The sequence below is a fragment of the Coenobita brevimanus genome, chromosome 100, assembly GCF_032717465.1.
Source record: "Coenobita brevimanus isolate Jiangsu-jjx chromosome 100, ASM3271746v2, whole genome shotgun sequence".
Classification (NCBI taxonomy): Eukaryota; Metazoa; Arthropoda; class Malacostraca; order Decapoda; family Coenobitidae; genus Coenobita; species Coenobita brevimanus.
In genome coordinates, this window is record NC_137053.1 from 59,087,980 (window position 1) to 59,106,142 (window position 18,163).

The 18,163-nt window shown below is 42.1% G+C and overlaps 1 protein-coding gene across 1 annotated transcript in view; it reads right to left on the reverse strand.

Moving 5' to 3' along the window:
* Nucleotides 1-500: 500 nt before the first annotated feature.
* Nucleotides 501-18,163, reverse strand: part of LOC145414523 (protein TEX261) — a 35,487-nt gene continuing 17,824 nt past the window's right edge. The window contains exons 4-6 of the mRNA XM_080284045.1: nt 10,084-10,151; nt 6,579-6,693; nt 501-815 (exon numbers count right to left, since the gene is read on the reverse strand). Of these exons, the coding sequence (XP_080140171.1) occupies nt 697-815; nt 6,579-6,693; nt 10,084-10,151 (302 nt within the window). The 3' untranslated portion in view covers nt 501-696. The remainder of the gene's footprint in view (nt 816-6,578; nt 6,694-10,083; nt 10,152-18,163) is intronic.

Genomic DNA, 18,163 nt, shown 5'->3' on the forward strand with positions numbered 1-18,163 from the left:
ACTGAGTCAGTTTTGACCTTTACCTCTGATTTTTTTGTCCAAAGTCTAATCATGTATTCCTCTAATAGTCCTCAATCATGTTCCAAATTTGGTGCAATTCCATCCTCTGCTTTCCATTTTTTGATAACTCTGACCTTTGATGTTTTCATCATAAATGTACCAGATACTCTCATGTGCTGCTGATAGTTCTCCATCATTATGCCAAATCTGGTGCAATTTCATTCAGTAATTATATATATATCTACTCTGGTGCAACTCCATCCAAAATTTTATTTTTTCCAAAAAATTTCTAACAGACAGACACACAAAACAAATGAAATACACTACCCCCCTGGCGGAGTGGTAAGAATAGTAGAAAATGTCTTGGTTGTAAGTTATACACAACCAGAGTACAGTGAAAGTAAAAACCAGACTGAAGCTGTTTCAAGCACTACGTTTTGTAGGCTATTTATCTTCAATTTCTTTAGAACAACACTGGAAGAGAAAATTCACTGCAAAAATTCATCTGTGACCAATAATTACTGTAAATAACCTTTACATTCCAGCAACAATTGATGGTCACTTGTTTTAGTTCTCACTCATGACACATGCACACTTATAGGGTGCTTTTACTGTTTATTTTTATTTACAATAATTTCATATTATAAAATATATGAAACATTTCATAAAGAAAATACTAAAATGTAAGAGCATCCCTTAGAAAGCCTTTTTTCCTCTTTGTGGAATGAATTCTTCTTTCAAGTAGTTGAAGAATGCAAGAAGCCCATATTTCTTGCCCTTCTTGTTAAAGTAGCCCGTAACAAAGTCATCATCATCTGAAAGAAAAGTGACATTCGACCTGCCATCAGTATCTCCACTTCCCATGAACAGAAAGTATGAGAGACAATGAATGAATTTAAGAACAAGATCAGCACTCAGCAAGTGCATACCTCCAACAAAGGAAACACCAGCCCTCCCTTGACATCCCCCTCCCCCCCAAAAAAAAATTAACCACTTGTTCCTCTGAAGGTCCTCAGTTATTATGCCACATTTGGTGCAATTCCATCCAACAATTCTGTCATAATGTTGCTGACAGGCAAAAAAAACTAAGCCAAAAATATAAATTCCTTGGCAAAGATGATAACGTGGCTATGATCTCCCTTTTTCTTCCTTTCAAATTCTTTCTTTCATTTTTCCTTATGAGGTCAGGATTTTTTAACACCTATTACACTGCTTGTCTAATACAATGTTAGATTCTTTCTGTAAAATCCTGTTAAAAATGTCTCCCTGCCTGATTCTAACAGAGTTTTTAGGTCAAGTTAGGTAAACGTAATACCCTGTACTGGTATTTGATATACATGAGTGAGTATGTATGTGTGTAATACAGCATATAATGTAACACATAAAACAGTGCAGACTGCAGTCTCCTGATCTGGACATGTGCCTGTTCTTTCCAAAGAACATGTTCTGTTTGGTTTCATTCATATCGTATCATGTCAATTATAACAGCTCCAACATGCTTGCATGCATCGCCTTGGTCACCTAATGGTGGCTCTTCATGCTGTTCAGTCTCTGGCACCCTCCCTATGGATGGGAATGATCAGGCCTCGCTATACTGTACGTTTGTTCACTATGTGGTAAATTGCTAGAGTGATGAACTTAAAGTTATACCCATTTTTGCTACAACGATGGCAAAATTCGCTAGAATGGTAATTCTGGTGGCCACATATGACAATCCTGTGCATACATGGTGCCTCCCGTGCAAGCTGAAAGTTGGCCATTTGAGTCAAGATGGCCGCCCAGTGTTTACAGTTGCCATGATCATCCCCCATTTCATTCCATTTCATATGTGCAAGGCCAATGAAACACCATTGCTATCACCAAATAATAGTGCAAGTGTGTAACAAATAGTGCAGCATGCAATGTTATGTGAAGTGATAACTTCTGTTGTAGTGAAATACTGAAACTTATGATTTGGAGACTGTCTACTGTGTGTACATGGTGTCTCTCCCACATGCCAACAGCCAGCTGTTAGAGCCAAGATGGCCACCCAGTGTTTACAACGGCTGTGATCGTCTCCTTTCATTTCAATTGGTGCGTGAAAGACCAATGAAACACCACTGCTATCGCCAAATAACAGTGCAAGTGTTTAGCAAACAGTGCAGTGTGGAATTTTAAGTGACAACTTTCTATATGTCTATCTATCTATAGCCAGATACCATAAGCCTGAATGGGGTGACCATTTGTCTTTGAGTTAGTTGTTTTACAGGGATTAGAGGGAAAAGTACTAACCCACTGCCAACCCACTTTTTTTTTTTTCTTTTTTTTTTTTAATGCTAGGAAGAAGGAACCAAAGGCCACAAGCCCGCAATAACTGTTCCTTCCAAGAGAAAAACAAAATACACGAGAAAGCCAAATTCAAGAACCAATCATTTCGAGATGCCTGGACACACTGCATTTGAAAGACTGGAGATCATAATTAGCAGGAAATACAAACAGAGGGAGACAGTTCCAGAGTTGACCTGTTGCATAAATGATGGACTGGGAGTAACGGTTAGCTCTTGCATTAGGGAGCTGGACAGAAAAGGGATGAGAGTTTGCTGCTAGACAGGTGCTATGCGCCCGTTGTAGAGATGGAGGAATGCAAACAGACGGTTCAGAGGAGCAGTGACCATTGATGTTGCGATAAAAAAGAGATAAAGATGCAACAGTCAGAGGTTGAAGGGAGCCAGTAAGAGGAGGAGAGTTAATGAGACGAAAAGCCTCTGACTCCAACCTATTGAGAAGAGCTGTATGTGGGAAGCCTCCTCACACACGAGAGTTGTACTCTACACAGAGGCGGATAAAACCCGTGTATGGGTTGGTTATATGGTCACCACCCAGCATTGTAAATGGGTTCCTGGCTTACAGGAAACCATTTGGCTTATCACTCAATGTAATGCCACCTGAAAAGGAAAGAAGAGTAATAAAAAGTGACAGGGAAGATGGGAGAAACAGGAAGAGAGGAGAAAAGACATGAAAAAAGAATAATAAAGTTGAAGGAACAAGTGTGAAATGCTGAAACTTGTGATCTGGAACTTGTGTCTGGCAAGGACGCTACCCAGGTGGAAAGCATAGTGTTACTGAGGGCACCAAGACCAAGGCTTTTTTTTTTTTTTTTTTTTTTTTTTTTTTTTTTTAAGATTACATGGTCACAGGACCCCTCCCTACCCCGAATGAACCCATGTTGCACAGACCTTGCTATACGATAAAACACTATGCAATGAGTTTTCATTTGACATAGCCTCATTGTACAGCAAGGAGTCACAGTATCTGAATTATTCTGCAGGAGTTGCAATCACTGTCACTTTTGATATCATTGAACACTTCAACTGAAGAGGCAAACAATTATGAATCTGAGTCATGTGGAACATGATCAGAAACGAAGTGGCATGCTGTAGACATGTTACTGTGGGTTCTGTCTACTACAGCTAGTACCTCTATGCATTGCAGTTAATTTATTGTGCATAACTATATCATGTGAACATATGAAAGCGTTCAAAATTATAATACAATAAACTCTCACTTATACGATGTAATTCAGCCAAGCCCTACGCTGAGTAAATGTGAAATGCCAGATATTGCATAATGCCCCCACCACTGGCTCAAAATTGGGTGTTGTGCCGGATACTGTGGTACTATCTGTCTCGACCCTCTATCCTAGAAACCTTCCCATGAGTAACAGATGAGAGCTATGCATAATATACAATATAACAACAATACAGTACAGTAACACAGTAATAATGTGCCAGCTGGCTACTGATTACAAGCTGGTTGATATACCTCAATGCTGGATATTGCATAAAGTCGCCAATTACATCCCGTTTTGGTGCCAGATATTTCATAATTTTGCTGCATATTGCTTATGTTGATCCGAGCTGGCAGCACTGGATATTGCACTGGGCCAGATACTGTGATGGCGAATAACTGTGAGTTTATGGTACACTGCTATGAAAGGACTTCAACCCACATACCCTTTACTGTGACCTACTTCAATAGACAGTGTAGACTGCAACATGCATCAACAGAGACCAATTACAAATCAATTTCCCACTTTTTTTTTTTTTTTACCCGGTCTAGACATGGGCAAAGCACAGTAAAAACTGACCTGGAAGTTTGCATACCTACATTTCTGCATGCCATCTTACATTTCATACCTATAAACAGGCACATTAACTAGTCTTCGATCAAATATACATAAAACACGCCCCCAATTTACAATGGGGCTGCGTTTGAAAAACTCCATTGCACAAAGATTCATTGTGACTCAGGCACTGCCTCTGTCTGACTGTGTGTGTGTGTGTGTGTGTGTGTGTGTGTGTGTGTGTGTGTGTGTGTGTGTGTGTGTGTGTGTGTGTGTGTGTGTGTGTGTGTGTGTGTGTGTGTGTGTGTGACTCTACTTGCAACTGTAGGTACTCTAATATAACTTGCTTTGTAAAATCATAAATGCCATTATATCATACACTAAGTGACTTACAATATACTGTAGATCAAAATATTACACCTCCAATCTGCAGTACAGTAACTGAACATGCAAGAAATAAAGCCATAAGTAATCATGGTAACTATTAATATGTACGGATGGCAACCAATGAAAATGGCATCCTGTACATAACGTATATATCTGGGCATGCACACCAAACCGCTTGCAAAGACCAGTTTCAAGCCTATGGACTAAAAGATCTTTGTTATTTAAATGTAATGCTACTCATAAAGTCCCACTGACCTTCTTAAAAGTAGCAAAATCATGTCACAAAAATACTGCTTTTGTTGTTCTTCTCTCTCTCTTTCTTCCTTCATCAATTATACAGTAACTCCAAAACAAAAAGCCATACACAAGCACATTACACACCAAACTTTTCTTAACTGGAGTATTTTCTTTTCATACTTAGAGCGGTGTTTAAGCTACAGTACATGAATTACAACCTAAAAACATTCTTTATCAATCAGGTTCTCCGCAGAATATATAAAATTCCACTGATTCATGTTTCTCCATTTCACAAACACATTTCATATATAGTGTATCAGTACTCGCATTAGTGATATCATACAGTTAAAAGTTGTTTTATACCGTAATGCAGCTAAAGTGTGTTTGGTAGCTTGCTTCCATAAAAAATTCACAAGCTAGAAAAAAAAAAAAAAACTAAAATGACTTAAGATGCAGGAATGGAAAAAGTGCATAAACAAGAGATAAATAATGCACAGAAACAAGAGAGCATTTGGAATAGGAAGAGATTCACAGTTCTACACCCATTAATACATTCCACTGGCTACAAACACTTTATAGGTACAGTGTGGAATGTAGTAATGGGTACAGAATTATTCGGTTTTCTCCCAACCTAAATGCTCTTGATTATGCTTCTTTCATCTCGTTTCTGAACATCTCCACTTCTACATTTTAACAATTGCCTTACAATAAAATTTTTGCTTTCTATCATACATATGAAGGTATTGGGTAAGAAGACAGGTGTAGTACCAACATGATATATCAGATATCCTAAACACTACATTCAGAGTTCCAGAAAGTAGTATGCTAAAAAGGTGCAACAGTTTTTGGAGGAAGTGTACAGTACAGTATATAAATTCCAGGTTGCAAGGGACTTTAACTTCTTATAAACACACCTAAAAATGTGGCAAATAGGTGCAAAACACAACTGCAAAAGTTAAACATTTTGAACTGTCAAGACTGATATAGCAAATATACCACAAATTCAAAGCAGGGCAGATTCTTTTCCCATCACCTACTCATACAAATGGTATGTTGTGCTCGGTGAGAGATTATATTTTCTATGTACCCAATTTAAAGAAAAAAAAAAAAAAAAAAATACAGAGTATCACACAGGTTTGGTCTGATCTCTTTCATAATACTTCAAGCAATCCACACCACAATACAACCAGCACATGGTGGAAGTTGCTATGAACGTCCCAGATGTATATAATAACTACTGTGAATTTTAAGAATCAGCAGTAGGCTAAATGTACAGAATAATGATGGGTGGTGGAAGGCAATATTTTCCAAGGTATTCTGTATACAGCTAAGGAGGTGCCTATCTTGTTTTTCTTTGTGGTGGTGTGGAGTATCAAGAATGGGACATATCTTCGGATGAAGCGATGTACTGTGTACCTCTCTTTTAGTCTTTTACTGTAAATGAGGTTCTGATCAAAGTGAACTGGCCTGACAACACCTGTTTTTATCCACTGCTGATGGGAATTGTGAAGCCACTTCCAGTATTGGAAAATCACATACTTATAAGGAATTATAGATATACTTTTATAATTCTTAAATCATTCAGATGTCATGCACTAGTTTGTCCTAGCTCAAATCAGGTTACTTAATTCTGCTAAAGAAAATCTCAATTTACCTTACAGGATTAAACTTATCTCAAGTAACCCTTTCAAGGAGTGGTGCACCACTTTTATTTTATTTCTGCTAACCCCTGACACTTGCTGTATATTCTGAATAAGGAAATTTCTATGCAACAATTTCAAAATGACACAAGTAAGTACAGTACTGAATTAAAGTATCTTTCAGCTAGCACCCACAGGTTACATCAACTTACTTGAGAGAAGGGGTCTGGTCTCTGCATGTGTTGGAAGTACATTCTCATTGGCAGACAATGAAATGAAGAAGCCAAAGGGTACCAGCCACACAAACAAAGTGAAGTACGCTAATACCTGGAAATATATATATTTTTTAACTGTTTACAGTATTACAGGAAGTATTCAGCATTTTATTTAGGGAGGATGTTTTGGTTCTGCCCAGGTAAGAAGTACCTCACTCCTCTTACTCACACTCTTCCCTTGTTTGCCCTACCCCTCGCCATTCTTTAAGTTCAATACGATATTGTGTGCCTAGAGGTGGTGTGTTGTTTGTGCCATGGTTGCCATTTCTTCCACATCATATGATAAGGCTGGGGTTGGTGATTCCATGGTGGCATCACTGGTGGCCCTGCTTGATGATCATGGCTCAGTGATGGACCACTTGCTGACTCAGGACTCGGACACAGTCACACGCAAGCGTAGCCAGCCATCGTCCATCAGGGATGATGACGTGGGTGTCTCTGGTCCATCACCTCATGCAGGGAAGTATACCGGGACTTCATCTGAAGCCTGTACAGGTGACCATCTTGTCGTCACAGTCTGCCCAGTAGACAGGAAGCCCAGTGTTTTCCAATTTCTATGCACTCTCAACAGCTGTCAATGCTTGGTTCTAGAGTAAATACTGTGTAGAGAGGGAACTTACGGTGTTGGCCACGGGTGCTGCTTGTCATTTTTACATTGTGGACACTGACTTGGTGAAGGTGCCTGTTCTGCCTGAATCACTCACCACACTGGGTAACTGGAAAGTTAGGTGTTGGAAAGCCACCTCCCCTGCTGGCAGAGATTTCACATTTGGGAAAATTACCCGTTTTCCACGAATACTTTCAGTCAGATTCATTCCCTGGGGACTTCCAGCCAGCATGTGAAGTCATATGCCTCATCTCCTAACTCCAACAGAATGGGCCTGTGATTCAATCCCAGGTCGACTGCCTGAAGTTTCAGGGCCCTGCCAGAGAAGGTCTTAGCAGGTCACTGAAGCTACATGGTAGGCACTTATGTCTTCCCAGTGCTCCGATGTTTCACATGCCACCAGTTGGGTCGTGGTACTTTCTTCTGCAGGAATAGGGCCAGGTGCTCCTGCTGCAGCAGATTTCATTTGTTCCACTCTACCAATGGTGAAACATGCACTGAGGATTCTTACAGGCTCTTCTGCAGTGGCGAATCGATTTCTTTTTCTTACAAATGTGAAGAGAATTGTCTGGTGCACCTAGCAATGTGTTTTATAGTTTCCTAAACCCATCCTGTGATTCACGATGATTCACGGAAGAATTAATAAAGTTACTGCACATGTGCCACTAACATGTAAACCATCCATCCATCATCCAATCCTACATTGCCCCATGAGGAGCGTAGGAGCCCAGGGCTAGGCAGTTGGTCCTGATATTTAAGATAAGAGTGACCAGCCTCACTCATCCCTGAGTGGCACTGCATGAGCAATCAACCCCAACCACCCCTTGGATATAAACCTTCACCAGTTCAATCCGATTGGAGTGCAATGATTATCCACTAAACCACCAGGCGCCAAAATCTGGTTATATGGTTACCACCCAGCATATTAAATGGTTTCCTGGTGTACAGGAAACCATTTGGCTTGTCACTCAGTGTAGAGTCACCCACAGGCAGAGGAAAAAGGAAAGAGTGAAGGAAAGAATGAACATACAGGCAAAAAATCCAAGATGAAGTGACTCCCTGAGTGCTTGGGATGGTAGAGTAGGGTCGTATAAACATACCAATGACCTTCGTTCCCTTCCCATAATTGTTTGCAGTCTTTTATACATCATGCTAACTTGACGTCACAGGTGCTGGTATGGTAAAGTGTCGTTCAACGCCGGCGGCTATTAAGGGGTTAATGTATCCATTCCCAGGTAGGTATTCGTGGGAATAAAATGCCGACCAGATGGAACACTAGTTTGTATCCCCCGATCACCTCATCAAGCCGGACCCAGACCCCTCTGTCCCCATCTGCTGCACCTGTTGGTTTACGTGGGAGTCACAACTCTTGTTCAACCTGGCTACAACTCCACTGGACCTCTTTCGTACTGATGCAGCTGCCCACCCCTCAGTCTGCTGTTCCCACTGTCTTCTGGATGTTGCCCTTGCTAACCTGCACATTGGTCACACAAGTCTAAATGGTCACCTACACAAGTAAGGTATTGCACTGACCCCTTGGTGTCCATGTTGTTAAGTGACCACTGAGCAAATCTTGCTATCATCCGCAGATTTCAGTCCCTCCGGCTTGTTCTACAGCATTGCCTGGTTGCCCTCAAACTTCCCCGCCATTCCCTCCAAGTCTTTCTTGGTGACAATGTTGGAGTGTTAGCTCTTTACCACAAGACTGGTATATGTGTGACTTACTGCAGTCAGTGCAACTTCCCCACTTATGATACAGTACCACACACCATTCACTGAGGAAAGGCATATGACTGAGGCCCTTTAAAACCACAAGAAGAATATTTTCCTAAGGATGCCAGCATTCATCCATCCATTATCCAGTCCTACGTTGCCCCATGAGGAGTGTAGGAGCCGGGGCTAGGCAAGTTGGTCCTGACATTTAAGATAAGAGTGACCAGCCTCACTCATCCCTGAGTGGCATTACGTGAGCAATAAACCCCGACCACTCCTTGGATATAAACCTTCACCGGCTCAATCCGATTGGAGCGCCGTAATTACCCACTAAACCACCAGGCGCCAAAATTTGGTTATATGGTTACCACCCAGGGTAGTAATTTGTTTCCTGGTGTCCGGGAAACCATTTGGTTTGTCACTCAGTGTTGAGTCACCCACAGGTGGAAGGAAGAGGAAAGAATGAAGGAAAGAAAGACAGAAGAGGAAGTGTAAAGTCACCCATAGGCAGAAGGACAGGAAAAGAATGAAGGAAAGAAAGACAGAAGAGGATGGAAGGAAAGAAGGATGGAGGAGAGGAAAGGGCAGACACCCGAGAGCAGCACTACATTGAATGAGTGGATGGTGAGTGGCCCCACCTACCACAACGTTGCCACCACATAACTTAATTCAGCAGGAAACCCCTGGTCAATTGATGGTTAACGCTTAAAGTTCATATATGTCTTACTAAAGCTGAGTAGTCATCTGGAATTACACAGAACAATTATACAAGATGTCTCCAGGCTGACAGGGTTACTGACATGGTTTTATGTTCTAATGTAGTGAGTTGTGTTGGCTTACTTTGTCGGTGAGGTATTCAACTTTAAACTTTTTTTCTTAAACTCTGTTCAAAGTCACTCTGTGGTCAAAATGGTCTTAATTTAATTTACTATAACATACAGTTAAACCAGTGCAAAAATACAGTATATACACATGCAAATCAAATAACAGAGTGAACCTGAATAACATTAAATATTATCTTGATGGCCACTGTGCCAGAATATACAATGAAAGTTTACTAAAAGTAATTCAATTTACAAATGAACACAGAAAAACAGCAAAGGACAATCAACAGCACCTTACCTCAGAAGCTGGATAATAGTAGGTGGCAAAATATGAGAATGCCAAATAATGGTTGACAAAGAACAAGACTGAAAAGACAAAAAGATTTAAATATATTAGTAAGAATTCTTCCATAAAAAAAAAAATCACAATTCAAATACTGTACTGTATAAATATTACTTGATAAATTTCATAATTACAAAATCATAAACCTGAATAACAACTAACACAACATGGCAAAAATTAGAGAACTACAGATGGATACAATAATTCCTGTTATCTCTCTGTAAACTTCCTGTTATATGCCCTAACTTAAATATACCTTCAGGAATGTAATGGCATAGAGTGATGCCCTGGAAAGAAAAAATTATAGAGACAGAAAGCTTTTCACCAGATAATGAAGGTAATAGAGAGATTTCTAGAAGGTATGATTAAAGAAGGAATGAATACTTAAGAGATGCAGTTTGAGTTTACACCAGGCAAAGGGACCACTGATGCCATATTCATTGGTTGACAACTTCAGGAAAAATATGTAGGAAAGAAAAGGGACCTGTACTTTGTTTTTGTTGATTTGGAGAAGACCTTTGACATAGTCCCTAGAGAGGTGGTGATGTTGGCAATGAAAAAGCTTGGGATCGAGGACTGGCTGGTTAGGGTGGTCATGACTGTGTATGTGGATGCTCGCACCTGGGTAAGGGTGAATGGAGATTTGAGTGATGAGTTTTCCAGGAATGTTGGTGTGCATCAGAGGGTCAGTCTTGACTCTTGAGCCTCTTATTGTTTATCATGGTACTTGAAGCCCTCCCACTTGGCTTCATAAATGGACTTCCGTGGGAAATATTGAATGTTGATGATTTGGCGTTGACTGCAGAGAATAAAAGGGAGGAGGAGGAAAGACTTAGGGAGTGGAGAGATGCGTACGGGGAACAAGGGCTTAAGAGCAAATGCAGGTAAAATGAAAGAAAAGCATTTGGGAGCCGAATGCCAATCGCGCGCCAGAATATGCTGTTGGCCAAGTCCACGATTTTGTCCATACCTTGATACCCTGAAGGTTTCATGGTGATAGCTCAATCCATGAGATATTATGGCGCTAAAAGCAGATAATGAAAACTAGTTGGCCTTTGGCATCCATTTTGGTGATCTTGACCTTGACCCCAAATGCCCATTTTCGAACTCATCCAAGATTTTGGCCATAGGCTGAAGGTTTCATGTTGATAGCTCAAGCCATTCATGAGATATAATGGTGTTAAAGGCAGGCGATAAGAATTAGATGACCTTTGCCAGCCATTTTGGTGACCTGGACATTGACCCCTACTGCCCATTTTTGAACGCAGCCAAGATTCTGGCCATATTTTAATACCCTGAAGGTTTCATGCTGGCAATTCCAGCCCTTCATGAGATATAATGGGAAAACCCACCCACCCACACCCACACCCACACACACATATCCACACCCACACCCACACCCACACATTCCTTGGGAATGGATGAGGGCCAATGTGGTACCAATTTATAAGGGAGGAAACAAGGAAGAATCCCTGAATTATAGACCAGAGTCCCTGACCAGCGTAGTTGCAAAATTGTGCGAGAGAATCCTGAAAGACAGATGGATAAAATATCTGGAGATGAACATTTTGGCTGAAAGTCAGTTTGGATTTAGAAGTGGAAGGTCGTGTGTTTCCAACTTGTTGAGCTTTTACTCAAGAGCGATTGACATGCTACACAAGAGAGACAGCTGGATGGATTGTGTGTATTTAGATTTGGAGAAAGCCTTTAACAAGGCACCCCACAAATGACTAATGTGGAAACTGAAACACAGAGCACTGACAGGAAACCTCCTGGAGTGGATGAGAGATTTCTTGAAAGACAGACAAATGAGAACAGTAATAAAGGACAAGATGTCCGGATGGAGGGAAGTAACAAGTGGAGTCCCACAGGGATCAGTGTTAGCGTCAGTAATGTTCCTGATTTACGTAAATGATAGTGTAGATGGAATGAATGGTTAGGCAAATCTGTTTGCTGATGTTGCAAAGACCTTGAGGAGAGTTGAAATCGAGGAAGACTGTAAAATGCTGCAGGAAGACCTGAATAGGATTCATGATTGGAGCCAGATGTGGGAGATGAAATTCAATGCCAAAAAATTTAAAATATTGGAAATGGATAAGAGTACCTAGAGGCCATCACTGAATTATAAGATGGGTAATGAACCAATCACAAAAGCGAGAGATGAGAAAGATTTGGGAGTGCTGGTCCAGGATAGTTTGTCACCGGTAAAACACATTAACAAGCTAGTTAGAGAGATGTACAATCCCTTGACTAATATACGAGTGGCATTCCATTACATGGATGAGGAGATGATGAAAAAATTGATAGTGGCCGTGATACGCCCAAGGTTGGAATATGCAGCAGCAGTGTGGTCCCCACACAAAAAGAGAGTTATAAACAAGATCGAGAGAATACAAAGAAAAGCAACCGAGATGGTCTCCTGCCTGGCAGATCTGTCCTATGGAGATAGGCTGGAAAAGGTGGATCGGCCTTCCCTAGAAAAAAGAAGAGAGAGGGGTGACATGATTGCAGTGCTCAGGGCCATAATGGGAGAAGTTAAAATTGATAAAAAAGATCTGTTTGTATGGGATGGGAGAGTAACAAGAAGACACGGAATTAAACCGAAAAAGCCAAGTTGCTTGAAGGATATCAAGAAATATAGCTTTTCACATAGATGCACAGACCTGTGGAACAGCCTGGACAAAGAGATCGTCCAGTCTAAAAACTTAAACAAGTTCAAAGCAAAATCTGACTTACTGAGAAAAAGACTCTGGACCCCACGAATGTAGCTCATTTCCTGTATATCACAACTAGGTAAATACAACTAGGTAAATACACACACACACACACAGAAGCAGGCAAAACATATCACTCCCCCTTGTAAGACAGGCGATAACAAAAGCAAGGGTAACTAGGGCAGGTGGCGGTACTGTCAAAGAAGAGGGAGAGTGACCATGTGGGATCTGCCACATGGGGGTGGGAAGTAATTCCACCTTGTGCAGTGTTTGAGATCAGTGGGTGCATAACAGATATAGTGGTACTACAGGCAGACTGCAAGATAATCTGATTTCATATGGGCGGTGTGTTGCGGAAAGCATGTGGAAATTGTCAGGTGTGAAAGCACTGATCTTGCTGGTGAGTCTCTTGAGTGTGTGGAAGAGTTTTCTTATTTGGGAGACATGTTATGTACTGGAGGTGGGGCTGGAACTAGCTCTGTGGCTAGTGTGAGGAGTGGCTGGAAGAACTTCAGGGAGCTGTTGCCTCTCCTGACATTGAGTGGGCTCTCCCTCCACACTAGAGGATCTTTGTATGCGGCATGTGTTAGGAGTGTAATGATGTATGGTAGCAAGAAATGGGCAATAAAGGAGGAGAATATTCACAGGTTCCAATGTACAGAAATGACAATGAATAGGTGGATGTGCAGTACATCCCTGAGTGCATGGCCTGGGGAGGCTAGTTTTACAATAGATGGGGGTCTAGGTTTACAATGGCAGAGTTGAGAGGTAGGATGGGACTGGAGTGTATCGGTGCTGTGATGAGGAGAGGTAGATTGAGATGGTTTGGGCATGTGGAGAGGATGGGGGATGATAACTGGGTGCAGAAAGTGAGACATTTTAACATTAGGGGTAAGGCTGCAAGAGGTACTCTGAAAAGACCTGGGATGAAGTCACTGAGTGTGATCTCAGGGATAAGGGACTGAATAGGGAAGCTGCCAGAGATAGAGCAGCATGGACAGCTACCATTAAGTGACCAATGCCGACGCATGCAAGCATGTTGAAGCCTTTAAAAACGAAACAAAACAAAACAATGAATGCATAGGAACACAGTATCACGGTTATTTTTGAACCAGAAACTTTACCATTCATCATTATCATCATGCCTTGTTTTTCCACCCAAAGTTGGGGCAAGGCAGGGTCCAGGGGGAAGAAGAAGAAGATGAAAAAAAAAGTAAATGCTCGATTAACCGGCATCCGATGCATCAGCACATCTGTATAACCAGAACTCGAATTCGCTCAGGCATGGGGTCGAAAATATTCCGGATACCGTTGGGGAGTGTTTTGAAACTTCCTTGCAGATGATACTGTATCGTTAAGCAAAGATGATGGGGAACTGCAAGGCTCAGTGAATGAGTCTGAGGAGTGTGTAAGAAAAGGAATCTGAAGGAAATGGAAGGAACAGGATCTCCTTATCCTGTTCCTTCCACTTCTTCAGCTCCTGACACAGTTCCTTCCACTTCTTCAGCTCCTGACCTAGTTCCGTCCACTTCTTCAGCTCCTGACCTAGTTCCTTCCACTTCTTCAGCTCCTGACCTTGTTCCTTCCACTTCTTCTCCACTGTCTCAATCCTCATCTCATGATCTTGATGATCCCCCAATAATTCTTGATCAGTTTTGTACAGTACAGGATAAAGTAGTGTATGCAGCTAAGGTTTCAAAATTATTTTGGCCTGTAACATATGCTAAATTTTTCTTTAACCCGCCGCGTGCCGGACACCCCAGACATAAAATGGCACGTCAGTGCTGGCCAATTTTTTTTTTTTTTTTTTTTTTTTTTTTTTTTTTTTTTAAGCCTAAAATGATAGATTTTGACGTGAAAAAAACGAGTATGGCCATTAAAAGACTCACCGGAGGCAAGAAGTGCGTTTTCTGGAAGTCCCTGGTCTGCCCCTCAGGTGAGGTCTGGAAGAACCACAGCGAAGGTGAGAGAAAACCTCATTTTCTATGAAAGTAAACTCAGGTATTCTGGCCAACGTTACTCAGGGAAGGTCTAGGAATGTTATTTACACTTTTCAGTTCACTTCATACGTAAAAAAAATTTTTTTCATTGGATTTCATAATGAAAACAGCTTTTTTTCCCCTATAAATCACTTAGCATAGCAACACCTGTCACATGTGACGTATCTCTCTCACTGTGCATTCTTCATCTTACATTTACAGTAACTTACATATAACTTTACTTCACTATGTACTGCACTTACACTTACGGTAAATTATTTACAACATGCCTTCAGTATACACAGACACTAAGAGTATTTCTGGGTGTCTCACTGTGAATACATCGTCGTACACTTACCATAACAACGTTACTTCACTACGTACAGTCCTTACACTTACGAGAAAATATTTACAAGAGTCTTTCACTGTCTTACTCATTAGTTTTGAAGAGCGTGGCACTCCTCCAAGCAAGGATAGATGCACAGACCAAGGTTGCATTGCATACACATACTGTATACCTAGAGTCCTTCCGCTGAGTAAGTGGCCTTGCAGTGCTATTTGGGCACACATGACACCTTCACTGCAGATTCTGATGAGTCTCAGTGGGAGGGATGATCGTGGGGAAGTGGCGACCAGTGAGGCGGATAGGTGTTCCACTGGTGTGGCGGTGGCAAGCGGCAGTCCTTTCCTCTGAGTATTCCCCCAGTATTTCCTGCACCAGCTCACGAATATAGCCCTCAAAGGTCTCCTTTACGCCGGTTACCTGAGAGTGGTGCAGGTGAGCATTTAGGACTGTGATGTCGAGGAGACAGAAGAATAGTTTCTTGTACCACTTCATTGTAGGCCTGGCACAATCCATGCTGGAAATCACTGCGTCTGACTGATCTACATGTCGCATATTCACATTGTAGGCCAGGACAGGTTCTGGTTTCCAGATGCGGCGCTGCCCTTCTGTCCTGTAGTGGATGCTGTTGGTGTGGTGTACGAGTGGTTTGTGTACAGACGAGAGGAGGAAAACTTCTCTGTTGTGATGCCTGGCTGTTGTAAGGATGTTACTGGCCTTGTAAAATACAACTTCATTCTTTTGCAGCTTCCTCCCCACCTTCACCATGTGCTTGCGGCTCTTTTCCACAGTGCCACACAAACCTGTCTCCTGAAGGTGAAGGTACCTGGCCAGAAGGGGGCTTGTGTACCTGTTGTCCAGGTACAGGACATGCCCACAATGAAAGTACTCATCAATCATCATCTTCACCACAGTCCCGGATAGTCTCAAGGTTCGATCTTCGACGATGTCCATCTGAACACCTGTGTACAAGACTGTCCTGCACATACCCAGTCTTACAGTCGCACATCACGAAGATTTTGAAACCAGACCTGTGCCTTTTGCTGGGAATATATTGCCTGTAGGCAATATTACCTCTCCATAGTACAAGACTATCGTCTATGATGTGGTGGGAGAAAAGGAGGTACGAGATTTCTCACGCAGGTGATCGAAAACCACACGTATCCACCTTAACCTGTCCATGTTGTTTGCATTTGCAGGGTCAAGTTGGTCAAAGAAACGCAGTCGGTTCAGGATGTATTGGAACTGATTCCTCCCCGTTACTTTCCCAAAGATAGGTGTTTCCATTAGTGGATCTATGGTCCAGTAGGAGGGGAGCTGGTTCTTTTTCAAAATCCCCATCAAAAGTACCAGGCCTAGGAACACATACATCTCGTTTTGGCTCACGTCCACCTCAAACAACCGGCTATGTGGCGTTTGTGTTGCCCTTGCAGGCTCAAAGGCAGCAAAGGCGTTAGTTAGGGCAACAATTCTCAGTACAAAGTCCACAGTAAAGAAATTTCTGAAGAAATCCAGCCTACTTGATGCTGTGGTTAGCTCAGGTACAGTACACCCAGCAACATGCTCGTATGTGAACAGGTGTATTTCTAGAACAAAGTCACTCCCGTCCTTCCACTCCCACGTCAGTTCCTCCTCATCACCATCATCACCTCCCTCATCCCCGGGCCATGGGGAAGCATGGGGAAGTGTGGGGAAGGAGGGAAAAGTCTCACTGGAGGTGCTGGGAAGTGTGGGGGATAGGGAACACTTTCCCTCAATGCACTTGGAAATGTAGCAAATGGAGCAACACATTCACGAGACGTGCTGGGTGTGGGGAATTGGGAAACACTTTCTATGGATGTGCTGGGTGTGGGGAACAGGGGAACACTTTGTCCTGAGATGCTAGGGTGGGCTGGGTCACGTGGGTGCGAGGTATAGTGCAGGCAAGATGACTTACCCGCATCCCCCGCCAGTGGAATATACCCAAATCTCCCTCTCTTCCTCCTAACACTTCCAACCCCACGTGGGGAAATCCTCGGCTTCCCCAGCCACCCAGGAATACTAGAAGCCTCACCTTCCTCCTCTGAATCCTCCTCCTCGTCACGTGGGGCTAGGCGACGACGTGCTGATGGCCTCATCCCATGGGTGCCACCATACCCCACATACCTGGATTTTCTTGGTGTGGGTATTTCCTCCTCACTAGTACTTTCATCTTCCGGTTGCACATAATCCTTATCTTGCACATTCGTCAACGTCGCTTTTGACAGTGTAGGGCACCTTCAGGAGCTCCTGAATCTCCTCATCAGAGAGACCGCAGTGAGACATGACTGTACTGTACGAGTGGTACAAGCAGAGTGAGGCAGAGCGAGGGTGATGACTCAGCGCCTGAGGCAAGGTGGTGGAAGAGTAGATGTACATCCTCACCAATTTTTGTGCTCCTAGTTTGAAAATTGCACTCTCCATGATTTTTTGACAAAAATGATGTTTTAAAACTGCACTGGCACAGAGCGGGCAGTTGCGTAACACTGTTTTAAAACGGCACTGGCACGGGGCAGGTTAAATAATTTTTGGTAATGTTTGCTGGTTTGTGTTCAGTCCTGTACATTTTCTCTTTCTGTCTTTTTTTTTGTGTATTGTAGTGTACCTGTGCTGTATCTAATACTGAATAATGTACTTTATGAAATAATGTCCCAAGTTTGGTCCTATTTCATTTATTTGGCCTCACAGAAAATTTCTAAGAGTAACATTCGGTTATCCAGAAAATTCCATATCCAGAAAGGAAGAATTCCCATGCATTCCGGTTAATCGAGCTTTTACTGTAGTTAGAACTACTCAACAACACGTCCAACAAAATGGGCCACACACTCATTCACTTACCCGTCAAATTCCCTCAAATTTTAGCCAGTGAATATATTCAAAGGTAATCCTTGGATCAATCCGTTAAGTGACTTTTTCATTCTTTCTTATGCCAATACTGTTTCAAAGCCAAATACTGTACAATACAAAATTAAAATAAGCTT